The 27,500-nt window shown below is 42.4% G+C and overlaps 1 protein-coding gene across 1 annotated transcript in view; it reads left to right on the top strand.

The window, feature by feature from the left end:
- galnt10 (UDP-N-acetyl-alpha-D-galactosamine:polypeptide N-acetylgalactosaminyltransferase 10 (GalNAc-T10)) overlaps positions 1-27,500 on the top strand; it is a gene marked incomplete at both ends in the record, with an annotated part of 178,679 nt that overhangs the window by 98,401 nt on the left and 52,778 nt on the right. The window contains 2 exons of the mRNA XM_080749558.1: positions 19,424-19,609; positions 21,829-22,012. Of these exons, the coding sequence (XP_080605684.1) occupies positions 19,424-19,609; positions 21,829-22,012 (370 nt within the window). The remainder of the gene's footprint in view (positions 1-19,423; positions 19,610-21,828; positions 22,013-27,500) is intronic.

The following is a 27,500-nucleotide window of genomic DNA, read 5'->3' as shown; positions in this document are numbered from 1 at the left end:
GTGCCTATCCCGAACATGTTCGGCTTTATTTCAATCCAATACATTTTTTTTTTTATTAATTGACTTACCCTGAGCTGCTTGTAGAGTCGTGGGTGGTCCTGGCTCGTCCTACGCTAGCCAGCTAGCCATTTTACATGGTCCGACGATATATTCCATTAAAAATGGTTTAAAATACATTTTTGAGCCCCCCAATGTTCACCAAATGTTCAGCACCGCTTCCGGAACGTAGTCCAGTGTGCCTATCCCGAACATGTTCGGCTTTTTTAATGAAATGAATAAAATGATCCGAGGCCTTCTGAAGCCTGAGCCTAAATTTAAAATCCGGTGTTCCAAATCCGGGGGGAACCATGCCGGCCGTTAGCCGCGAACGGCGCCGCGAATCGCCGCCGAATCCAATGAAAAACCTCTTTGGAGGCCCATATCTCTGGATTGTGTTTTTAGGGATGTGGCGCAAGGTTTATTTACGGCGAAATCGCCGAAAAAAGATCTTTAAAATGACAAAATGGGAATAGCTATTCTGTTAGCATTATCATCCGGGACCTTTCCATGACGTGCACGAACGTGAGCACGCGCGTCACTGCAACGTGAGCCCCCGGATGCTAATGCAGTCCCCTATGGGAGAAAGTCTGGCATTCTATGGCGCCATCTAGGGGCTGGCACTGGAAGCGTTAAAAAAGCAATTTACTGTTGCAAGTTTTTTTTTCTGCAAGTTTTGATTTAGTCTTAGTCTTTTAAATAACACACCATTTAGTCTTAGTCCTGTCATAGTCTTCTGAAATCGTTTTTGTCTAGTCTAGTCTAGTCTTAGTCAACTAAATATCAAAACATTTTAGTCTTTTAGGATTAGTCTTAGTCTTTTAGTCTTTGTCTTTTAGGATACATTTTTTTAGGCTAAATAAACCCACATAACTCTGAACAAGTCATTGTCTTCTACTGCCTGTTACTTGTTCAACATTGCAATTACATGCCAGTGTAATTTTTTACTGCCATTAGTCTTAGACTAAAGGTCCGTACATACTGAGAGCAAATTGGCGAATAGCGAATTAGCGTATAATTCGCCTTTTTTTTTTAAACCTTATAAAGTCAATGGAAGCATCCACACCAAACGCGAATTTCGAAATAGCGAAAAGGCGTCTGCTTTTTATTCGCCCTTGTGTCGAATTTAGCAAACGTTCAATGGCGAATTCCTCTCTCTCTCTGTATCAAAGTAAGCTCACTCTACCCTATTTCAAGAGAGAGAGAGAGAGAATGGTGGAGGGACCTTCATGTTGCATTGAGGCTGAGGGGAACAGTGTTTTTCTCCTTTTCCGTGTCTCTCTCTGTGTGGCAGCGTGGCTGCTTGGAAAAAGTACTCAAATAATACTGGTAAAAGCATGGTATGTTTTAGGCTAATTTATAACTGCAAAAAGACTAATGTTTTAAAATAAATCGCTGGGTATTAAATACAAAAGGATCCGATTCCGAAGTGTAGTGTAGTAGAAGGAAAGTACTGGAAATTTGACTCATCTACAAGTACAGGCTAATCAAGTAAATGTAACTTTTAGTTACTTTCCACCAGCTGCTGTGGGGACCTGCCAGTATGCAGGGACACGGGCGGAGGAGGAACGGTGAACGCTCTGCTCCCCTTCCCCTCTCTCTCTCTGGCCAAATGCACTGCATGCAGACTCAGAGAGAGGCGATATAATACGAAGAGCGCACTGTCTCGCAAATAGGGAGCGCGTGTACTATTTGTTTCCCTGGACCCTGTCTCCGTTCTACTCTCTCCTCTCTTCTCTTCTCCTTTCTCCTGCGCCAGAGGCAGATAATCACCCCCTCGTTTTAGGCGAATTAAGCGAATATTATATGCATATTCATGTCGCTTTTTGGTGTGTATGGAAAAAGGCGAATCGTGAATTCTTCGCCTTTTTGGTTCGCTTATTCATGTCGCTTTCGTTAATTCGCCGGTCTGGACAGAGCTTTAGATTTAGTCTTAGTCTTTTGAATAACACAAATAATAGTCTTAGACTTAGTCTTAGTATTCTGTCTAACTTCTGTAAATCATTTCATTCCAATGAAGTGATTCAGATTTTGACATGCAATATGGGCCCTACCGTAGTAACAGTGCTTTTATAGTGAAGCCTAGTTCTCCTCAATAAAAGTGGACAGACTTTATACACCACAGTTTGCGTTTTTGGGGTGCGTATAGGGAACCCAAGGCTTTACCTGTCAGACGTGAAATATAACCATATTGGGGGCATATATGTGCTCTTTGAACCGGCCCTGGAAAGACGACTGTAGCCTCCAAAGAAAGGACTCCGAGCAGCAGAGAAACCTCCAGACAGCCTTTCTTTGTTCCGGTGACACATTAAGGTCAAACACAATGAATGAGAGCCAACCGGAGGCTTGGCAGAGCCGTCGGGTTCAACCAGCTCCGTGTTTTAATGATGATGTTCACTGTGCACACACTGACATTGACTTTATGGTTATTAACACAATATGTAATAAGGTTATAACCGTTAAACATAATAATAATATTTAATAAACATGTCCACTGTGCTGGAGCTGAACCTGAGCACACTGACTGGCTTTATGAATTTATGATTATTAACACAATATTTGATAGTGCCCTTCCCAACGGCCAGTTGTGTTCTTCTAGACCAAGGAAAGGTAACCTTCTCGGCATGAAGAGCCATGTTCATATTTATTTGTGTGCCAAGTCAACAATTAAATTATCTAAGCAACCGTCAGGTCGCATACACAAACTTTAGAAGGCAATGGTAGCCAATCAGGAGGGAATTTGGGAAACGGGACAGATACATGTTGATGACATGATTTTAGAGATACTGTGTACCGCTTATGTGATTTTAGGCCAAACGTGTTTTGCAAGAATCGGCCTTACGACGCTAGAAGAGAGCCATGTGAGAAATGAGGGTGGAGGTTGTGGTTTGGCAGCCAAGGAGTGTGTGTGCAAAGCTTGGCATGGATAGAGGCAACGGTGGCGGAGATATGAGATGGGGAAAAGTGTGACGTGGCGTGTGAAGGACAGACTGACAGACAGACAGCCGGTGGAGGTTTTGATAGTAATTAATATTAATGATAGTAATTAAACACAATGAAATATGTCCAATAGATTTTGATTGTCAATATTAACAACCTTTATTTGTTGTCTTCTTCCAAATATGTTTTTTCACATCTAGATGTAATGATCATTAGACTAGAGCATACATGGGCAACTGGCGGCCCGGGGGCCACATGCGGCCCCCACCATCACTTAATGCGGCCCTCAGGTTAATATCGGAATACTGATATATTATTGATTTCAGCTGTTACAATTTTAAACGTGCAAACATGATCTTCTTTATTAGTAGCGTAATGACTTAACACTAGTCTTTTTTATGTCCAATGTATTTAAGTTCATAAAGTTAAGTGAATATAAATGCATTTGAAATTAAATAAGAATGTTACTTTTCAGGATTCCAATTCAAAAAATGCTAAAAAGAATTCTGGATTCTAATTCAAAAATAGCAAAAATAGCCAATCGTTTTGAGCTTGTAGATCGGCTATTTTTGTTATTTTTGACTGAATATGCATTGTGGCCCTCTGGAGTGAATGTGAAAATATAGTGGCCCTCTCCATCATCAAAGTTGCCCACCCCTGTACTGGACTAGAGCAATAACCCCAGCTATCTCCCAGACTCCCTCTCTAGTCAGACTCGAAGAGTTTGAATTAATTTAGAGGATGTCATTTTTATAGATGTGAGGGGAAATTTAGTTTGGGGATATTTAATGTAACAAATAAACAACTCTCTCTCACACATGTATGCCAGGGTGCCAGTGATCACCCTCCCCTGTGCCAACGTTGGACCCGTGCCAAAGGTTGCCTGCTACCCCTGGTATTAAAGGGGAAGACCAGCCATTTTCTATATTGAACTATGTCATTAATATACCTTAGAGGAGTTGTGTGGAAATAGAAAAAAGTTCCCCCCCTTCTGTGTTGCATAGAACTGGAGGATTGATTTGGGGGTTTGTATTGTAAAGTACAAGGGTGTGATGTCATCAAGTTGTACCAATACTCCATTTCTTGGCAACACAGAATTTCCACACAACTCCTCTAAGGTATATTAATGACACAGTTCAATATTGAAAATAGGTGGTCTTCCCCTTTAACGCCAGCAAAGCCGGATGCACTCCAAGGTGGACTTTAATGTTTACAGTCCACCATTTTCAATAATGTCATACATAATGATAACATTTAATGATCGTGTGCACCGTGTACCTGGCACAGGAGCTGACATTGACTTTATGATGTTTATTATCATAATATTTGAATATGTAATACAATTATGTATTATAATGCTATTGAAAGGTCATGTGCACCGTGCTGCAGAAGCCTGCACTCTGTGACATTTGAGTTTATGACTTTGTGGTTATAAACCCAGCGCAGGGTGATTAACATTGAAGCCAAGGTCAGTCGTTTTTTGCACAAATGCATGGCGAAGCCTTAATCTCACCACCCATTCATAGATTGCACTGGCTCATATTTCACTGTCTCATAACGCGTTAAGCCATGTAGGCCTAGAATTATTCAATGCTTTAACTATTGAAAAATAGCAGATATACAAGCTCACAGCGCGGCACTAGCTTGTAGATCTGCTATTTTTGAAAAATCATGAAAAAATTTGTGCAAATCTTTGAATATCACATTTTTAAAGTGAACATTTGTATTTGCTTCTGGGTGGTCCCTGGAACGAAATATTTTTGAGATGGGGGTCTGTGACCAAATACGTATCGTTTTGGGGGTTCTTCACATGAAAAAGAACCACTGACATAGTAGTCTCTCAAGAGCAGACCTATTGAGTTCCAGTTGAGTGAAAAGGACCTTTTCTTTGACGATGGCTGGCCAGATTGCTGACATAGAAACATATATATATATATATATATATATATATATATATATATATATATATATATATATTTATTATTATTATTATTTATTTTATAAAAAAGAAAAAAAAACTAGAAGGATGCAAAAGACACTTATAGAATCAGGTCAACATCGGGTCATAATTCAAATGTTCACAGATCTTTTTAAAAATAGCAGATCTACAAGCTCGCAGCGCTGCGAGTTTATAGATCTGCTAATTTTGAATAGTTAAAGCATAAAATAATAATCCGCAATAATGCACACCCGTTCTAAATGGGTTAATCTCTCTCTCTCTCTCTCTCTCTCTCTCTCTGTCTCTCTCTCTCTCTCTCTCTCTCTCTCCCTCTCTCTCCCTCTCTCTCATGTATTAATTCTCCACACTCAGCAGCACAGGTTACGCAGACACAGTTCAGTCACCTCCACTCATTTAATGAATGTTGTGGATGGAGAGGCTCTTGTCCTGCTACAGTTTAACATTGAGACAAGGACCATAAGGTGGCTGTCAGGCGGAGGACGAAACGCCGGCCGTAATAAATCACATCATTAACTCTCAAATACCTGGAACGCGCCCGAGTCACGTTAGATTTTAACCACTTTAACCATTATTTTATGCCTTAACCATTGAAAAATAGCAGATATACAAGCTCACAGCGCGGCACCGAGTGCCGCGCTGCAAGCTTATAGATCTGCTATTTTTGAAAAAAAACATGAAAATGTCTTTGAATATCTTTGACCCGATCTTTGACCCGACTTCTAAATCCTTCCTCTAAATCAGTGGTTCTCAAACTTTTTCATGTCAAGGACCCCCAAAATTACAGGTATTTAGCCACGGACCCCCATCTCGAAATATGGTGTTCCAGGGACCCCCCAGAAGCAAATTATTTGAGTTACAAATGTTCGCTTTTAAAAAGATATATTCAAAGACTTGCAAAGAAAAATCGTGATTTTTCAAAAATAGCAGATCTACAAGCTCGCAGCGCGGCACTCGGTGCCGCGCTGTGAGCTTGTATATCTGCTATTTTTCAATGGTTAAAGCGGTCAATAACCCTAGGCCCTAAATGGGTTAAGGAGAAAGGAAGCGCGAGGAGAGAGAGGAGACTCAATTCACCGCCGTTTCACCGCCGCACTTGAAGAGGGGCAGCTCCTTGACATGGCTCTGCTTAACCACAGGCCACCAGGCAACATTAACCCATTTAGGCCTAGAATTATTGAATGATTTAACCAGTGAAAAATAGCAGATATACAAGCTCACAGCGCGGCACCGAGTGCCGCGCTGCGAGCTTGTAGATCTGCTATTTTTGAAAAAGTCGTGAAAATGTGTGCAAAACTTTGAATGTAATGTATTTTCAAAGCGAACGTTTGTAACTAAAATGTTGCTTCTGGGTGGTCCCTGGAACTAAATATTTTGAGATGGGGGTCCGTGGAAAATAAATATAATTTTGGGAGTCCTTCACACACAGGTTTGAGCACCACTGACATAGTAGTCTCTCAAGAACAGACTAACTGAGCTCCAGTTAAGTGAAAAAGACCTTTTCTTTGACGATGGCTGGCCAGATTGCTGATATAGAAACATAACTTTTTCAAAAAAACCTTAGAAGGATTCAAAAGACACTTATAGAATTGGGTCAAAATTCAAATTTTCACGATTTTTCTAAAATAGCAGATCTACAAGCTCGCAGCACGGCACTCGGTGCTGCGCTGTGAGCTTGTATATCTGCTATTTGTCAATAGTTAAAGCAAAAAATAATGATACATAATGTGTACCCATTCTAAAAGACCTGAAAGAATACCTAAAACAAAATCTTCATACTGGAAAAAACGTATGATTGCGACCCTAGGGAGCATTTACTAATAGTAAGACGCCTCGGGGCGACATGCAATCGAGGTTGCGCCAATTCTTGGCCATCTGGCCAGTGATGTATATCGGACCAGTTACCCATATATGGAGACCGCTTTTATGCCCATACATGGAGATGCCTGTCTGAACCAGCCGCACAGATATAGGCTGTCTTCCTCCATATATGGGCATTCCCTGATGACATCAGGGATCTCCATGTATGGGCACAAAAGGGATTCTGTTAGAGTCGTTCCCATGACATCACAACATACAATATATTTTATTCCCATACATGGAGATCCCTATCTGAACCAGACGCACAGATATGGGCCATGTCTTGGCCATCTGGCCAGTGATATACTGTATATCGATGACATCAGGGATCTTCATATATGGGCATAAAAGGGATTCTGGGGAATACCCATGTATGGAATGCGCATATATGGACATATTGTGTGAGTCTCATGTGGTCTATAACATAAGACATCTATGATGTCAAACATCAGTCATAATTTATCCATATTTGGGAAAATATTTAGTCCACATTTTGTCCCTACTTAAACACACTGGCAAATCAATTCTGTCCTGTGTGAATTCCGTCTTTTTTTTTTATGTCAAGGACCCTTAGAATGTATTTGACCAAAGACCCCCATCCCAAACTATTGTTTCAGGGACCCCCCCCAGAAGCAAAGATTTTAGTTAAAAATGTTTGCTTAAAAATAATATATATTCAAAGATTTGCACTCGCCGCACTATGAGCTTGTAGAACTCAGCGTATAGAAAGAAATAACGGTTTAAGATTTTACGTGACGCGTTCCCGGTGGTGACGGTTTAAACACCGCACGTTTTGCATCGCAAGGTGAGCACAGAATACCGGAGCGAGGGGAGAGAGAGAAAGGTTACAGCGTTTAATTACGAGCGGGGTTAATTAGACCCGGACAAATTGGAAAAGGAACTCGTCTGGGTTTCCTGAAAGCGCGGCGACCATAAATCACTCTAATGAGAGGAGAGTGCCGTGTCCACAAACACATCCGTCTTTATTAGAGGGCGGTGCGTGTAGCAGCTGATTGGTCCGTGTGGGGCATGACACAACGTCCACACCCCGGGTGGGTGTGTAGCGCGCGCCGGCGTGGGCCTAACGCAGGACATGTTTAACCTATTTAGAACGGGTACACAGTATTGTGTATCATTATTTTATGCTTTAACTATTGAAAAATAGCAGATATACAAGCCAAGTGCCGCGCTGTGAGCTTGTAGATCTGCTATTTTTTGAAAAATCGTGAAAATTAGAATTTTGACCCTATTCTATAAGTGTCTTTTGAATCCTTCCTAGGTTTTTTTGAAAAACCTATGTTTCTATGTCAGCAATCTGGCCAGCTGTCGTCAAAGAAAAGGTTCTTTTCATTTAACTGGAGCTCAGTTAGTCTGTTCTTGAGAGACTACTATGTCAGTGGTTCTCAAACCTTTTCACGTGAAGGACCCCCAAACTGATATTTATTTGGCAACAGACCCCCATCTCAAAATATCTAGTTCCAGGGACCACCCCCAGAAGCAAAATTTGAGTTACAAACGTCCGCTTTAAAAATACATATGTTCAAAGATTTGCACACATTATTCAAAAATAGCAGATCTACAAGCTCACAGCGCAAAGCATTCAATAATTCTAACCCTTAATAGGTTAATGAACCTCGTGGCATTGGCCCTCCGAACCACACCATTAACTGTTTACATGTTTAATGAAGCTCACAGCGTCGGCCCTCCACAGCAGACCTGCTAACGGCATCGTTACTGAATCACCTGCATGGCAAACTGAAGAGACAGACAGAGGAGAGCAAGAGGAACGCTCTGAACTGAAGCAAGACACACTCCAGAGTGCTCAGCTCCACCTCCACTTTCCACACAATAAAACTACTGAAAACTCATTATATTATTATGTTATATTGCTTAGTAGTGAATACTTTTGCTAGTTTGAGTTTGAACGCTGAGAACTTGTAACCTGACTGCGCCAGATGGTGGCAGTAGTGCGTACCGCTCTACTTTACCATCTGAGATGTCTCGGGGAGAGCTGAGATCACTCGTAAAGTCCCCGGCCGGACCAATCAGCGGCAGCTACGGGTGGGCTCTGAGCGGCTCTGAGCCAATAGAGTCTGATTGCAGACCACGTGGAAACCCAGGAGGCGGATTCTGGGTGTAACGTCATGCAGACAGGCCAATATGAGTGGTTGGAGTTGGCACTCCCAGACTGTGATAGAGAGACGGCCTCATCCAATCTCCTGCTAAAGAATTTGAAAAACTTACATCGGGTCTGCCGGAGCGATCCCAGGGGATGGTAAGCAGAGCGGTATGCAGCCAGGCATACGCACTGCTGCTATCATCTGGCGCAGTCAGGTTAGAGAACTTGGATGTAAACACCATTTGTAGATAAGGTCAGAAGGTAGGGAGTAGAGGATGTAAGGTCACAGCGAGTCAGTGGCCCTTCGTTTTATGGCCGTGTGAAGGAGATAAGGAGTTCTTGGCTTTTAACTAGATCAGTAGAGAAGCATGTGTTAATGTTTTTGCTTAGCCAATTATGAACTGAGAATCAGGGTAGAGCAGGCCAGTCTGTCTTGTCTGTGTCTTGGTGTAGGACGTATGTACATGTGTGTGACTACAGCGCTGTAAATACATATTTTCTATTATCTTTTAACATCGTTTCTGAGTCAAGGTTTGCTGATCTTTTGAGAGTTTCAATTCCGCTATGGAGTCCATAAATTAAGTAGGATTTCTACGTCAAAACATAAACGCTTGTGAACATTCTCAGAGTTAAATGGACACTGCACATTTTGCAGCGTAGATTGGGCTCCCATATGGCCGTGTGTGTGTAGACATACGTGTATGTACACTGTGGTTCTATGGGATTGTCTGTGGTTCTATGGGTTTGTCGCTCTGACATCATGCTCTGATGTCACTGTGATGTCAAGGGAACCACTCTTAACAGAATGGGTGTGCCACTCTGACATCACGCTCTGGCTTGATGTCCCTTTTATGCCCATAATATGGGAATAGCTGATGTCATCAAGAGTCACACTTGCAAATTAATTACGTCCTTGTCCGCTTTATGCCCACTTATGGAGATCCCTGTCCCGTTGTCATCAATATTAAAGGAGTCATCCAGACCAAAACACATATAGGGTTAAATCTGTCTTTTATCATACCCCTTTATACCTGCTTTAGTCGATTTCTTTCATAGCTGCCCCTGTTGCTAGATTTCGGCTGCCCCTGTTGCTAGATTTTGCGGGCCCTCTCATAACTAACAGGGTAGATAGACTTTATACTAGTGTGGTTATTTCTTCAGCTTCAAAGTTAGTATTTTTGTATTGGATTGTGTTTACACAACGTCCTGAGACCAACCAAACCGCTGTTTTGACCTCACAGGCACCCTTACTTGTCAAACGGCTTCTGCTCTGCACTAGAGCAGGGAGAGGAGAGGCTAGAAAGGGAGGGGAGGGAGGGGTCGGTTTGACAAGTAAGGGTGCCTGTGAGGTAAAAACAGTGGTTTGGTTGGTCTCAGGATGTTGTGTAAACACAATCCAATAAAAAAATTCTAACTTTGAAGCTGAAGAAATAACTGCACTAGTATAAAGTCTATCTACTCTGTTAGTTATGAGAGGGCCTGCGAAATCTAGCAACAGGTGCAGCCGAAATCTAGCAACAGGGGCAGCTATGAAAAAAATGGAATAAAGCAGGTATAAAGGGGTATGATAAAAGACAGATTTAACCCTATATGTGTTTTGGTCTGGATGACTCCTTTAAGGGCACAACTGGGAATGCCCATGTTTGGTAATGCCCATATATGGGCATGTTCACATTGTTGACTATCATGCAGGGGTCTCCATATATGGGTAACCTGTCCGATATACATCACTGGCCAGATGGCCAACAGAAAGCTGGTTTCATGAACGTTCACTGCACAGAAAGTCAGAAGTGGTAATGAACTTTGAGTGTTGGTACAGCGTGTGCTTACACTTTGAGAAGTACTAAGTGGACCGCTCCAAGCCAGCAGAGTCAGCCATCCCATTAAACCCCAGCTGAGCGGACACATGTTGGGTGTGGTAATGGGGTAATGGGGGGTATCGATACAGAACAACAGATTGCTGAGTCACGTACACTAGGAACTCAACTGTGCAATACAGACAGATTGAACCACTGCAGAAGTTTGGCTTTAGTTTGCTGTAACGAGGCTGCATGTCTGCTTCTGCTTCTGCAACCTCCAGTGAAGACTCCCTAGCTTCCGCCGTGGACTGAAGACTCCACCTAAACCCATAGCACTACTGAAACACTCAATGACCATTATACATGAAGCTAGTTAGCATTTTTTAGGTTTTTAGAAACTTTTTTTACTGATTATATTGTTTTTTCTAGATTGATATTCATATGCATTTGTTATATTGTTGTTGATGTTCTGACATATTATCTTGTTTATTATAGTGATGTATTATCTGCTTATTGTAAGTCGCTTTGGATTAAATGCCTAAACTGTAAACTGTAAACTGATATGGACCTCGGTGGAATCTCGATATTTCAACACCCCATTAGTCTGACTGAACTGCAGGCTTTATCATAGTCCGAGGTGAAGAGCTATCACCTAAAAATGTGATAACAAGTGGAGGCCATCATAGTCACAGACTCACGGAGTCACGGTGAAGTCCTATCACCGTGCCTCTGTGCCTCTGAAACCAGGGGGCACGCTGATTGGTCTAGATCGACCAATCAGTGAACGGGGTGATGGGGAGAAACAGAAAAAAACAGAGGAGAGATGTCGGGGTTCGTGGTGACAGCCCTTCATAGTGGCGAATGACGTAATGTTGTAGTTTTATGACTTTAAAGGTGATACACCATGCATTTAAAAAGTATTTATGTCATATTGTTTATGTCCCAAAAACGTTTTTCAAAAGGTTTGAGGCTAAATTACCACTCCTGAATAGAGAGCCTCTCTCATTTTTGAATGGCTCTCAGAGCATTTTCAGCTGCAGTACCACCTGTGGCCTGAACTGGCCACGGACCCCCATCTCAAAAATATCTACTTCCAGGGACCACCCAAGAGCAAAATTTTAGTTACAAACGTTCGCTTTGAAAATACATATATTCAAAGATGTGCACCACATTTTCACGACTTTTTTGAAAATAGCAGATCTACAAGCTCGCTTGTGTATCTGCTATTTTTCACTGTTTAAAGCATTCAATAATTCTAGGCCTAAATGGGTTAATGCCTCATAGCGCTGTCATTTACCGTCTTCTAGATAGGACCATTTGCCATCAAAATAGGGCCCTCTTTCTTTCTTTCTTTCTTTCTTTCTTTCTTTCCGTTCCTTTTTTCTTTTAGGATAATTTCGTGTCGTTTTGTATACAGTTAGTTTATACGGCATGATGACTGCCGTGCTGGCAGACGCCACGACGCTGCTTGTAAATGGTGGATCTAATCTGCTTTAGTGTAGGACGATTAGAATGATTCATAACAAAACAACTGAAGTCATTTTCATAAAGGGATATGATGGATTTGTTCTCCAAAGATCTAGTTCATACAGTCATAAGCCTCCTCTGTGGGAAAACTGCTGATGTTTGTTTGTGTGTGTGTGTGCGTGTGTGTGCGTGTGTGTGTGTGTGTGTGTGTGTGTGTGTGTGTGTGTGTGTGTGTGTGTGTGTGTGTGTGTGTGTGTGTGTGTGTGTGTGTGTGTGTGTGTGTGTGTGTGTGTGTGTGTGTGTGTGTGTGTGTGTGTGTGTGTGTGTTGTGCATTGTGTGTGCGTGTGCGGTCTTTGATTCACACTTTTTAATTGTTTTGGAGCGGTGGTCACACCACTCCAACGAGTCACTTTAACTTTTCCTGGCTGGCTGGCTTCGTATCATGAATTGCATAGATAAAGTCACTCTGAGGACACACAGATCTACAAGCTCACAAGCTTGCAGCTTGCAGATCGTCTATCTTTAGTGAATGCTCCCCCCAGAAAAGGGTAGTTAAACGTCAAGTATGAAGTTATTTTCAATCTGTCCTTAGGACAGTGTCCTATAATATTCTCTCATATAGGTGTAATAGTGTAATAACGATGACACTATGTAATAACTATGAAAACTGGCACATCTTGTCCGCGTATCTCTGTCTGTAGGTCACGCCTGACACTGTGGTTCCCCTGATACATCACTGTGACATCACAGGTCTATGGGTTTGTCACTCTGACATCATGCTCTGACATCACTGTGATGTCAGGGGAACCACTCTTAGCAGAATGAGTTTGCCGCTCTGACCGCACAGAATCCCTTTTATGCCCATATATGGAGTTCCCTGATGTCATCAATATTAAGCCCATAACAGGACTTCATATGGGAATGCCCATATATGGAGGCCACATCGGCCACATACCACTCTAACAGAATCCATATATGGCCAAGACAGTTCCTATATTTTCTCATATAACTTGATGGTTGATGGTTTGTCGTTGGGAAAAGAGTCCTTGTGACACACTGTATGTTAGTGGGGGGGAGATTTACATAATTTATTTATTTAGCGTAATATTATATGACTTAGATGTAAGGTTCTATAATGTAACTCAGGGCTGACATGGAAGAAAAAGGTTATTTACAGGGGTGACCCGAGACAAAAACAAAGTTTGAGAACGACACCTTTACAGCTTTTGTCGATACAACTGGTTAAAACAATTTGAGAGTAAAAAAAATGGGTGTTCCTTCATATGGAGGCAGTGCCATGATTGGTTCCCAGAGCAGTGGGTGTGTGTTGGTGAGCAGCTGATGATTGGTTCCCAGAGCAGTGGGTGTGTGTTGGTGAGCAGCTGATGATTGGTTCCCAGAGCAGTGGGTGTGTGTTGGTGAGCAGCTGATGATTGGTTCCCAGAGCAGTGGGTGTGTGTTGGTGAGCAGCTGTTCAGAGCAACTGGCTGGTGTTTAAAACCCCTCCAGATCAACCAATCAGAGCTGTTCTTTCATTATGTCTCTGTGTTTAAATCCCCTCCAGATCAACCAATCAGATCTGTTCCTTCATTATGTCTCTGTGTTTAAAACCCCTCTAGATCAACCAATCAGAGCTGTTCCTTCATTATGTCTCTGTGTTTAAAACCCCTCCAGATCAACCAATCAGAGCTGTTCCTTCATTATGTCTCTGTGTTTAAAACCCCTTCCAGATCAACCAATCAGAGCTGTTCCTTCATTATGTCTCTGTGTTTAAAACCCCTCCAGATCAACCAATCAGAGCTGTTCTTTCATTATGTCTCTGTGTTTAAAACCCCTCCAGATCAACCAATCAGATCTGTTCCTTCATTATGTCTCTGTGTTTAAAACCCCTCTAGATCAACCAATCAGAGCTGTTCCTTCATTATTTCTCTGTGTTTAAAACCCCTCCAGATAAACCAATCAGAGCTGTTCCTTCATTATGTCTCTGTGTTTAAAACCCCTCCAGATAAACCAATCAGAGCTGTTCCTTCATTATGTCTCTGTGTTTAAAACCCCTTCCAGATCAACCAATCAGAGCTGTTCCTTCATTATGTCTCTGTGTTTAAAACCCCTCCAGATCAACCAATCAGAGCTGTTCCTTCATTATGTCTGTGTTTAAAACCCCTCCAGATGATCCAATCAGAGCTGTTCCTTCATTATGTCTCTGTGGTGTTTAAAACCCCACCAGATGAACCAATCAGTGCTGTTCCTTCATTATGTCTCTGTGCCGCACAGCTGTGACACTGTGAACCCACCTGGAATTGTGTGTGTGTGTGTGTGTGTGTGCGCGTGCGTGCGTGCGTGTGTGTGCGCACGCACCGTCTCTCTCTCAGTAAAGCCAGCTCTTCCATTAAGCTCCCGCTGGTGGAGGGAACATGTGGAGGCTCCAGATTATTGGCAGTGAGTCGTAGCAGGGTAATGAGAACAGCGGGACGGTTCAGGATGAGGCCAGTATTTACTGCTGAGGCATGTTCTGGAGGACAGACACACACGCACGCACGCATGCACGCACGCACGCACGCACGCACGCACGCACGCACGCACGCACGCACGCACACACACACACACACACACACACACACACACACACACACACACACACACACACACACACACACACACACACACACTCACCTGTTCTGCAGCATTACCTTATCCATGTTACTTTGCCATGGTCACGATGAGCTGACTCCTTACTCTTCTTCACTCTGGCTTTTTAGCCGAACTTTTAAATCCCTGAGCTCAGTGAGCTGTTATTCATGTCTGCACAGTTCTGAACATGTTTTTATGATAGAGTGTACTTACTAATGTTTTAAATGTTTTTGTTTTAACTTTTCTTTTCTGCTTTATTGTAATCATCATGTGCACTTTTTTCTCTACTTCATTGCTGCTCTGTAAAGAGCTTTGAGCTGCATTTCACGTCATGAAAGGTGCTGTACAAATACAGTTTATTATTGCCCTTGTTCCCCGTTGTCTCATTCTAAAGAAAGACAATTTTATTGTATTTTTTTACCTTGCACGTTGGTTACATTTGCCAATGTGAAATAACGTAATATATGAAAAAGGTACAAAGGTACAACATTCCCCTGCTGGATGGATGAGGTCCGACATTCATCTTAATCTGTTGATGTGAAGCGTGTTGATAAAGGTCAGTGTTTTGACTGATGAAGAGAAAGAGAAACGTTGCCGAGTCGATAAGAAGTATCGGGAGAGCTAATCCACTGTGCACATTTACATTTCCTTTAATCTTCAGAAACGTACATGCGTGTGTGTGTGTGTGTGTGTGTGTGTGTGTGTGTGTGTGTGTGTGTGTGTGTGTGTGTGTGTGTGTGTGTGTGTGTGTGTGTGTGTGTGCGTGTGCGTGCGTGCGTGTCGCTGTATGTATACTGTAGCCACCCACAGCAGTGGATATTACAGATCCTATAGCCTGTGGGGGCGGTAACCGTGACAACAGAGGCCATAGCCTGTGTACACAGTGTATACTGTACAGTAGCTTTTAGGGGTGTAACGATACATGTAATAGCGATACGATACGCATCACGATACATGGTTAACAATACGATACATGGACGATATTGGTTCATTCATGGCGATACGATACGATTTGATTCAACGATTCGATACCGATTATTTGCCCTAAAGGGCGAGGTCGCGCCATGTCTTGCCCATCTGGCCAGTGATGTATATCGGACCAGTTACCCATATATGGAGATCCATGGACTGTATATGGAGTTATGCTGTTACAGCCCAAACATGCTTACTCAGTTATTTGTTATGTGAAAGACCTATGACGTCTATGACATCTGACATCATACATACAATCCCTTTTATGCCCATGCAGTACATGGATATCCGTAGCTATATCTGTAGAACCAGACACACAGATAAGGGCTGTCTTGGTCATCTGTCTTGGCCATATGGATTATGTTACTGTGGTATGTGGCCGATGTGGCCTCCATATATGGGCATTCCCATATGAAGTCCTGTTAGATATGGGATTAATGTTGATGACATCAGGGAATTCCATATATGGGCATAAAAGAGATTCTGTTAGTGTGGTTCCCCTGACATCACAGCAATGTCAGAGCGGCAAACCCATAGACCATAAAAAGGTGTACACGTCCAGACAGAGTCAGCTTGTGCCGTTTCAAATACTAAACCTGCGACATTCGGTCGCAATACAACTCGTCAAACTCGTCATATGGCCGTGGGTGTGTTAAGAAGACGCAAAGGTTCATAGAAAAACATAAGGAAACATTTGATAAATATAGGTTCCAGTGGTGTACTCACTTGTTTCACTTAATTAAAAGTATCAGTCTTGCCATGTGGAAAGTAAAAGTATTCAAAATGTCCTTGAGTAGAAGTACAGGTACATGCATCAGGCATCAAAATATACTTAAAGTACCAAAAGTAAAAGTACTCATTCTCAACATGTATTTAAAACATCTTTGAAAACAGCAGATACACAATTTCACAGTGTGTGGCACTGTTTTTTCTCTCTCTCTCTCTCTCTCTCCACCAGTAATTGCATCCTTTCTCCCCAGGGTCTTACTTTGGTGCCAGTGTCTCCTCCACAGATCTCACACTAAACCCATTTTATCCGGTTTAAATCCCACCCCCTAACCCGTATCCCATAATTCACACGTACAGACAAGTGTGCTTCGTTTCTGTATACGCTCTAGACCAGGGGTGGGCAACTTTCAGATGGAGAACTCAGATGAAAAAATATATTTTCACAATTTCTGCCTCTAATATTTGACAATTTGGCCAATATTCAATTCGTCATTTTAGAGGCATTAAACAGTCCTTAAAGTGTTACCTTATAAATGTGCAGATACCCTCTTTACACTTAAACTTTATGTTGGTTTGTTTACTGTTGAGAGAGAAAACAATGTTGCACGTTAAGCTAATCATCTGGGGACCCCCCAAAATAATTTGGGGACCCCCTCTGGGGGTCCCGACCCACAGGATGAGAACCACTGCTTTGCACTACTGAAAGGTTGTTATAAAGACCGAAGGACGCAGGAATTAAATTCACCTCATTTGGTTGCTCCAGCTGCTCTGCAGTTCCATCCCTGTCAGCCCACACTGAGCAAACACAGCACTGCTGTTAACCATCATTTAGCTTGAAACAACCCCTCTGTGCTGCACGGTTTACATAGCATCACAATCATTTGACTTTCTTTATCTCTCTCTCTCTTTTTCACTCCTACTGCAGACAGCTCTGTTGCCGTTGTCTTGCTCTCACACCGATGCTCATGTTCAGCACAGACTGTGCTGCCAACAAAACAATACAACAAAATGATAATACAATTACATTTAAAGTGGCACCATACAACTTTATTTTAAACCACTCATCTACTACCATTTAAATATGCCTTCTTTGGGATTTCCCCGCCAGAAGTCTCCATAGACTTCCATGTACTTTATAGTGCACAGATCATGCACGCCCATGCACAGATCATGCACCATGTTTGTGCAGTTTGTTCACAGCTTTCAAACAAAAAAATCTGATTGGAAATCCGTTCAGGCATTCTTGAGATAATAGCCATTATGTTTTACATGTTATGTAAGCAAAGATGGCTGCCCTGTATGAAAGATGGGGTTGTATGGAGGTGGAACATGCAAAATCGCGATTGAAATCATGTTTACTAGATTTCTTTTTTTTTTTTTTTTCAAACTTGTCATACTTGTCATAAGCAGAGTGGACCCATAAATATAACTCGTCAAACTAGTCATAAGCAGTAGATGAGTTAAGACCTGAGGCTACGAATGTCTCCTTAATCCTACGAGTTTTCTGAAACACATATATGTAGTTATACATATGATTTTAGGCGACCAAATCTAAACACATCAAATCATGAACACAGCCTGCGATGTGCGTGAGATTTTGCATGCGCATTCCCTCTAGGTCAAGGAACAGATGCCACCCTTCTCACATTGGCCTGTTATAGCACCACCAGCGGGTCAACTTTTGCATAACAATTTCTTGGAACAAAATGCCTCAAATCACGCATGCAGCGTCCGATTGCCGTGAAAGGCCCAAAAACACGTGGCACCCTTTTCACATTGGCCTATTATAGCGCCACCAGGAGGCCAACAAAACCTACCTGACCTGCCGCAGACCTGTTCTCGGAAGAACACTGCTTCTAGTTTGTCTTTGATTTCTTTTCCCACTTGCTTTTTCTGCTTCTTTTCCTTTCCTACTTTGTCCTGGCTTGGCCACTGTATCGCTGCTTGCGACTATATTTTCGATTTGATTGTCCATACCGTTAAGTTCATGTAATAACACTGCTTGTCTGCATTGTAGTTCGATTAGGGGTGGGCAGGCCTGCTGAGCAGGAGGTGGGGAGGAGTGTGGGGCCAAAATTGGCTCAATAGTGTCAGTCCTCCCACTCAGGACTAAGGATGGAGCCCTAAACAAGGGTAGCTCGATATCCCGGTAATACATTCATTGAGTACCCGGTATCAATAAGCTTTGGGCTTATCAAGCTTGTTATCAAGCATAGCATGATGTCATGTTTAACAATCAAGACAAGAGGCCATCCAGGGCCGCCACAAGCCGGCTTGGCTCTTCTTTTTTCTTTTCTCTCTAATTTTTGGTGCCCTTTGGCAGCGTGATGCCTGACGCACAGCACGTCACGCGCGTCATAGTATCGGCGGCGCTGAGGCCATCAAGAAATTATTACAGTACTATTCATAATATAAAGCCATTTGACATGTATTGCACACTAATGAATGATTGTTTTAATGATATTTAATGACAATATTTGTTACTTTTGTCAATTGTCATCTTCATAGATGGTGGTCAGCCACAAACTCACAGTCACAACAACTGGCCAATAAAAAAATATATCAGTTATGTTCTGAATTTGACATCTCATATCTTTCCCCAAAATATTAGAAAACACTCAATAGTAGGCTGGATAAAAGCTTGGCTCAATAAGCAGGATCGATAGGTGCTCATTATCAATAACAATTAACGAGCTCCATCCCTACTCAGGACAAGGTGGTACTGCAGCTGAAAATGCTCTGAAAGCCAGGCAGAAACGACAGGGGCTTTGTATTCAGGAGTGATAATTTAGCCTCAAACCTTTTGAAAAACATTTTTTGGGACACAAACAATGTTATATAAATTGTTTTTAAATGCATGGTGTAGAACCTTTAACTCATGGCCGCTGCTGTGTTGTGTGTCTCCCCCCCAGAGCACCTGAAGACGGCTCTAGAGGAGTACATGGTCCGCCTGCCCAAGGTCCGCATCCTCAGGACCAGGAAGAGGGAGGGGCTTATCAGGACCCGCCTGCTGGGCGCCGCCGCCGCCAGGGGCGACGTCATCACCTTCCTGGACTCGCACTGCGAGGCCAACGTCAACTGGCTGCCTCCTCTGCTGGGTAACGCACGCACACACGCACGCACGCACGCGCACGCACGCGCACGCACACGCACGCACGCACGCACGCACACACGCACGCACGCACACACGCACACACGCACACACGCACGCACACACACACACGTGCACACACACACACACACACACACACACACACACACTGACAAAAGTCTTTTGGACTCATATTGTCACTGTTACAAATATTAACTATTACAAAATAGCAGATATACAAGCTCACAGAGAGTGCCGCGCTGTGAGCTTGTATGTCTGCTATTTTTGAAGAATCTTGAAAATGTGTGCACGTCTTTGAATATATATGTCTTGGAAATCCTTCTAAGGTTTTTTGAAAAACCTGTGTGTCTATGTCAGTGGTGCTCAAAGGATCAAGGACACCCAAAATGATATGTATTTGGCCACGGACCCCCATCTGAAAATATTTAGTTCCAGGGACCCCCAGAAGCAAAACTTTAGTTACAATTTTTCACTTTAAAAATACATACAGTATATTCAAAGATTTGCACACATTTTCATGACTTTTCCAAAAATAGCAGATCTACAAGCTCGCAGCTATTTCGACGTCCCATCTTTTCGACTAAGGGTTAGAGTTGGGTTCTAGGGTTAGGTAAGCCCCAGGGGGGTCCAGGGGAAAAATCCGCCTAAAATGCATCCCCAAATTGGAACAATTGTGGACACAAAACTACAATGATTGTGGCTACTCTTGACTCACCAAATGTCAGCTAACCCTTGAAAATTCACAAATGCAGTGTAAAACCTCACATTTCTCTTACCAAATTGTCCTGCTATGATCACTTACCTAGGAAAAGATGATTGATAAAGACCTCCGCCTATGGAAATTCTGCCTTTTGAATAGTGAATGAGCCTCAAGGCCTCATTGAAAACATATATAGTGAATAGAGAAATTGTTTACCAAGGTGTCATCAATTGATTGGCAAAATTGTATGAATATATTCCAAACTATGTAAACTCTACAGATGTTTTAGTGACAGTAGTGCTGTAACTTTTGTAATGTTAAAGTATAGGGTGAAAAATGATAAAAACGAGTAACAATAAGTAGTAATAATACTGTAATAGGAGTAATTTATGGATGAAAAGTACAATGGCAGCTGTTTACTATGCTGTAGGCCCACTGTAACAATAATCAACAATGAAATTGTAGTTTTATTTGGTCTATATTGATTTATTGACATTTATTGACAGCTGTTCAGAGGTCAACACCTTTTGCCCCCGCCGGCGGGGGCAATGGGGTTCAAGAGGTTAGGCATAGTTTTACTGAGGTTAGGGTTTGGCTTAGGTTTAGGCATAGTGGTTAACATTCACCAGGTTAGCATTCAGCAGCGTCGGCAGGTTAGCATTTCACCAGGTTAGATGTTATGTCGAAATGATGACACACTCCCGTCAGTGCAACAATCTATCAATAACTAGAAATGTGCAATTTCCCAGAATTGCAACTTTCTAGTTATTGATCTGTTATTAGAACAGATTCGATCGATTGAACTTGCAATAATATTGTTATTAGTTATATTGATTATTTGATTGGTTGATTATTAATACTGCCTTCATATGACTGCTGATTATTGACTTGTGGAAAACTAACTTCATGTCTTTGATCATTTGTCATTGGTTGTCACAGGTGTGTTGGTGGCGCAGACACGTTATTTATAACGTCAGGGACACCTGTGCACCGTCTGTGCTGGCTCAATAAAGATGTAATTTAATAGGAAACGTTTCACTCAAGGACCTTGTTCAATCTCCAGTCATATGGAGAGCCTCCTTGACCCCAGCATCACCTATTAAATTAAATCTTTATTGAGCAACTGAAGACGGTGTGCAGACACTGTATTGCTTTGGCAACGTCGAGTTTCCTGTCTGCCAGTAAAGCAGAGATGAAAAGAATATAAATGAATAGAATAGGATCAAATGCACAGCAGCCATATTGGAAAGCCATTGGGCCTCTTCTTTACATTTGTCTTACCAATGATACTAAGGGTGCGTTCGGAAATGCACACCGGGTGTGTGCTCTCAGTGTAGTGAGTGCAGTGGGCGTGACGTATAATTAGCCGATCTACAAGCTCACAACGCCTCGCAGTGCGAGGCGTTGTGAGCTTGTAGATCTGCTATGTTTGGCTAAAGTTCTCAGAATATAGTCGCTAGGGTTCAAGTGGTTAATATATGTCTCTCTCTCCGTCTCTCCCTCAGACCGAATCGCCCAGAACAGGAAGTCCATCGTGTGTCCGATGATCGACGTGATCGACCACGACAACTTCGGCTACGAGACGCAGGCGGGCGACGCCATGCGCGGTGCCTTCGACTGGGAGATGTACTACAAGCGCATCCCCATCCCCGCCGAGCTGCAGAACCAAGACCCCAGCGAACCCTTCGAGTGAGTCCAGAGAGAGAGGGGGGAGAGAGTGGTCTCTGGAAGCCAGGTGGTCTGTCGCCTAGGGGTGGGCGATATGGTGATAAATATCGTTGAGACGATACAATGTCTCCACAATATGCCTTTTCAGAGGTATCGTATAATTATAACGCGATACAATAGAGTAGTGAAGTGTGACGTCATTTACCCATCCTACCTGGTTCGTGGATTTCTTCCCCCATTCTGATTTCCCATTGACCTTTTTCATATGGCGTCATATAAGAACTGTGTTCCAATTATAAACAAATGATCTCAGCGGTTTGACTCATATGGATATGAAGAATCAACTGATGGTGAGAAAACACTAATGTTACTGTCGCCCAATTAGTTACATTTTCGCTAGAAGGCTTTATCAAATATGAGTGACTGACTATCATAAACCACACAGAGCCTCCTCGCCGACAATATCGCTATTTTTGGACCGCAATGCTTATATGAGACAATTTAAGATGACTCAATGTTATTCTCCATAGAGAATTACTTCATTGGAACCGGGGGATGAGCGAGTCACGTCATGACTTCCTTACTCTATAGAGATAGCCTTGTGAAAAAAATCCTGTTTAATCGTTAATACAGAGATTCATTGCAGAATTCAATTTAAACCTGCATTTTGGTCTAAATCAGTAGTTCTCAAACTTTAAAATGTCAAGGTCTCCACTTAACTCTGACAGTATACAAATGAAACCAAAAATTTGGTTTCATTTGTATACTGTCAGAGTTACATACTTGTAAAGTTCAATTTAGACCTCCCAAAAGGAACCCAGAGAGGCTAGTTTTTCTCAAGTAACTTGAATAATAACCATAAAAACCAATGTGAAAAAGAATTGTGATAAAATTGTGTATCGTGATACAGCTTGGGAAAATATCGTGATATTGTATTTTTCCATATCGCCCACCCCTACTGTCGCCTCACATACACATGTTCAAACCCTTGTTGTCGGGTGGAAACCTTGTACGTCCAAAACCGTTCGTTTTGGATTATCACTTTAAAAATGAATTAAAACTAATGGAAATAGCCGATCTACACACACAAGACTGTTTTATGCGACAGTCTTGTTTACTTTGTGAAAAACGTAGACATTTAAAACTTGGAGATACGAGGTATCTGCCCAGCAGTGACGAAACACATCTATCATACAGTCTGTGTATCTATCTGTCTGTCTGTCTGTCTGTCTGTCTGTCTGTCTGTCTGTCTGTCTGTCTGTCTGTCTGTCTGTCTGTCTGTATCCACCTGTTTCCGCGGGAGTTTACTGGAGATGATTTGGACCTGTTTGGACCACACTTCCGGTTTAACAGCAGACATACAAGCTCACGTCGCGTCACAGATGCAACCCATTGTGAGCTTGTAAATCACACTCGGCTGCGGCGCCGGAAGCTCGGTACAACGTCTGCGCAATGCACTATGGGGCGTTGGAAACTCGTGGATACAGTATCTATCCGTCTTGTAATGCTCAGGATTCTAACCTGGGTCTCTTTTTCTTTTTTTTTCCTTTTCTTTTTGATGCATGTACACAAATATGAGTGAAAAATCCCACTCAACATCTTTTCATGCACTGTCTCATCTCTCTGTCTGATTAGTCTCTTTATTATTCATGAATGGCACAGTCTGTTCCACTTCTGGATGATTGTGAGCTATTATTTATTTGCAGTCAACAGCAAAGCTGAGAGAAAAGGCTGCGTTAAAGTCAATCTTCATCCGACAGACGCACCTTAACTCTCAAATACCTAGAACGCGCCCGAGTCACGTTAGATTTGAACCACTTTAACCATTAGTTTATTAGTTTTAACTATTGAAAAATAGCAGATATACAAGCTCGCAGCGCGGCACTTGGTGCCGCGCTGCGAGCTTGTAGATCTGCTATTTTTGAAAAATTGAGAAAATCTGTGCAAGTCTTTGAATATCTTTGACCCGATCTTTGACCCGACTTCTAAATCCTTCCTCTAAATCAGCTGTTCTCACACCTTTTCATGTCAAGGACCCCCAAAATCAAAAAATTTCGGCCGCAGATCCTTATCTCAAAATATGTTGTTCCAGGGACCCCCCAGAAGCTGAGATTTGAGTTACAAAAGTCTGCTTTGAAAAATATATATTGAAAAATATGCACACATTTTCACGATTTTTCAAAAATAGCAGATCTACAAGCTCGCAGCGCGGCACTCGGTGCCGCGCTGTGAGCTTGTATATCTGCTATTTTTCAATAGTTAAAGCAGTCAATAATCCTTGGCCTAAATGAGTTAACGCGCAGGCACAGCTCAACTCATGTCTCAGACTAAATGTCTCGTTACAGCTAAGCAACTAAGAACATTTACTCGAGTACTGAATTTAAGGACGATTCATGTTTATTTTACTCGAGTGTTTCCCTTCATAGATTTACTCAGAGGCAACAATTGTACGTTTTACTCGTTTATGAAAACCTTAGTTATTGAACACAGACTCTGGGTCAGTTCTTATGTCACTATGCAAATCCAGTCTGATGGACTGTGTGCGTGCGTGTGTGCGTGCATGCGTGCGTGCGTGCGTGCGCGTGTGGTAGGGCATTAACGAAAAAGTCGACAAGTCGACTCAGTCGACTTCATAACACAAGTCGACTCCCAACAGATAAAGTCGAAAGTCGAAGTTGAAAAAAAAGAACTTTCTATTGTGAAAATAGCCGATCTACATGCTCACTTGCCTCGCACTGCGAGGCGATGTGAGCATGTAGATCGTTTTTTTTCACAACTTCTGCCTCTATATATTTGACAATTTGTCAAAAGTCCTTATATTGGCACTTTAGAAATGTGAAGATACCCTCTATACACTTAAACTTTATGATGGTGTGTTTACAGTTGAGTGAGAAAACAATGTTTCACATTAAGTTAATCATCTGGGGACCCCCCAAAATAATTGGGGGGGTCGTGTGTGATGTGATGACGTCATCAAACAATAAAGTCGACTTCAACTCAACTTTTTACCGAGTCGAGTCGACTTGCAAAAATCACAAGTCGTTAATGCCCTAGTGCGTGCGTGCGTGCGTGCGTGCGTGCGTGCGGCTGGCTGTGTGTGTGCCAGTGTGCGTGGCAGTGTGCGAGTGTGTTCAGCATATTCATGTTAAATTAAATGCTGTCACCTCTGGTTAGGTACCACATGCCTCACACACTAACACACAGTGTGTGTACTCCCTGGGGAGGGATTTAGCCAGGAAGAGTTCACCAGATGTGATGTTAAAAGTCTCCTTCAAGGACAATTCTTCTCATTTCAGTCAAAGGCCCAGTTTTGCCGAGAGTCGTGTGCAAATGTGCCGGGTCAACAACACAAGGCTGTGTAGTTGAACGGTTGTCAGTAGCGGAACGCTGCAGACTGCTGTTACCCTCCAGGAATGTGTTTTAATGGCTTGTTTTTTTAGCAGGGGACAATACTGTATGTACAGTAGTTGTGATGCAGCAGGAATGAATGTTGAACACGCTGTGTCCTGACTGGCTGCTATATTGTTTGTTCACAATGACAATGGCATTAGTTTGTTTGTTTGTTTGTTCGTTCATTTGTTCTTTCTTTCGTTCATTCTTTTGTTCGTTTGTTCCATCTTCATTGTTTGTTTGTTTGATTGATTGATTGATTGATTGATTGATTGAAGACTTTATTAGGAGTTTGCATATAAAGGTACAGTTTCATGACGGTACAGTTCACTGGTACAAGGTCTACTAAAAGGAGATCCTAGAAAAGACTAAGCTTATTTCCACATGAAACCATTTAAGTATCTCATATAACATTGAATGACAGACAAATAGAACACAGTACTATGCAGTAGATATAGTCAGTAAAAAAAGAAAGAACAAAAAAACTGTAAGTCTATAAAAACAGTAAGTATATACAGTACAAAGAGGGGTCAGGGGGAGGGTAGGGCTGGGCTAGGTTTGTTTTACCAGTTGCGAACGGCTGCTGCCTGTAAGTGGTTTTTCAGGGCAATTTTAAAGGATGCTATAGTGATCCACGCTCCTTTAACTCATTCAAATTAAATGCTGCCACCTCTGGTTAGGTAACACATGCCTGTTATTTAGTCAGGAAAAGTTCACCAGATGTGATGTTAAAGTCTCCTTCAAGGACATTTCTATTCATTTCAGTCATCATATGTACAGTTTTGCCTGGAGTCTACAAATGTGCTGGGTCAACAACCTAAGGCTGTAGTGGATTAAACATGATTATCTATCAGTAACACGTCAATGGCCAGTGGCGACCATCAGGTCAGAACTTAATACGGCACAAACTTGTCGCCGTGTCTTTGGCCAACGACCATGGTGTTTTTGAGGCGATGCACAGCTGTAGCCAGGCGTTGCTCATACTAATTCCTCACTGCGTATCGGATATTAGTCTGGACTCAGAATTTTCATTTCCAAGGGTTGGGTTAAAACAATAGGTCTGGACACGATTGGTTAGACCAGACCAATGCTGGGCCCTGATTGGTTCCCCCAAATTTTGAGGGTAGAGGAAATGGATTCACAATTGAGCGGGGCCATGCCCATATTCACCAAGGGCAAGTTATTTTGCCCAGGTGGATTGGTCTGGTTCCAGGCTAGCACAGCGGTAACGTGATCCGCCTCTCGCGTTGCGAGACGTTGTGAGCATGTAGATTGGCTATTTTTTTTTTTTTTACAATTTCAGCCTCTGATATTTGACAATTTGGCCAATATTTAATTTGTCATTTTAGAGGTCTTAAAAAGCCCTTAAAATTGTCACTTTAGAAATGTGCAGATACCCTCCATACACTTAAACTTTATGTTGATCAGTGATGGCTGAGTGGTTAGTGTCCATACCTAGGACTCTGGAGACCCCAGAGGTCGCAGGTACGATTCCCCGCTCCAGCTATCACTGCTCCCCCCCTCGCGCTCCTTGTGGGCTGCCTCATAGGGTTCAGCTGGGTTAAGCTGAAAAAAAGCAGCTGAGTTGGGCTGCGATACCCGAATTTCCCTCACAGGAGGAGTAGGTAATTATCATATCATTACCATGAGTTGGTTTGTTTACTGTTGAGAGAGAAAACAATATTGCACATTAATTTAATCATCTGGCGACCCCCCAAAATAATTTGGGCTGAGAACCACTGCTCTAAAGGACCCCTGGGGGTCCCCGGACCACACTCCGAGAACTAGTGCTTTATAGCAACAGATGAGTGAATCACTTAGTCCTGCATCAGTATAACCACTGCTAATAACATCAGCAAGCATACAGCTTGCATGGCAGGTGAATCAGGTCGTTAAAAAAGGAGAAAAGATAAAAACCAAGATGCATGAAAACTTTTTACCAAATAAAAACCAGTCTGTGGAAACGCCACAGCCTAATAAACAACCAATCAAAGTAATAGTGTCTCAGTCCCTCTGGCCTTGGCAGGCCCTTTGCATCAATCAATAATATTGATATTATTATACTACATGACGGCACATTGATCCAGGACCATGGACAGCGACATACTGTACTATTTAA

Source organism: Nannobrachium achirus (genome assembly GCF_963921795.1).
Source record: "Nannobrachium achirus genome assembly, chromosome: 19".
NCBI classification, from domain to species: Eukaryota; Metazoa; Chordata; class Actinopteri; order Myctophiformes; family Myctophidae; genus Nannobrachium; species Nannobrachium achirus.
The sequence above is the reverse complement of the archived record's forward strand: the minus strand, read 5'-3'. Positions and strand labels throughout refer to the sequence as shown.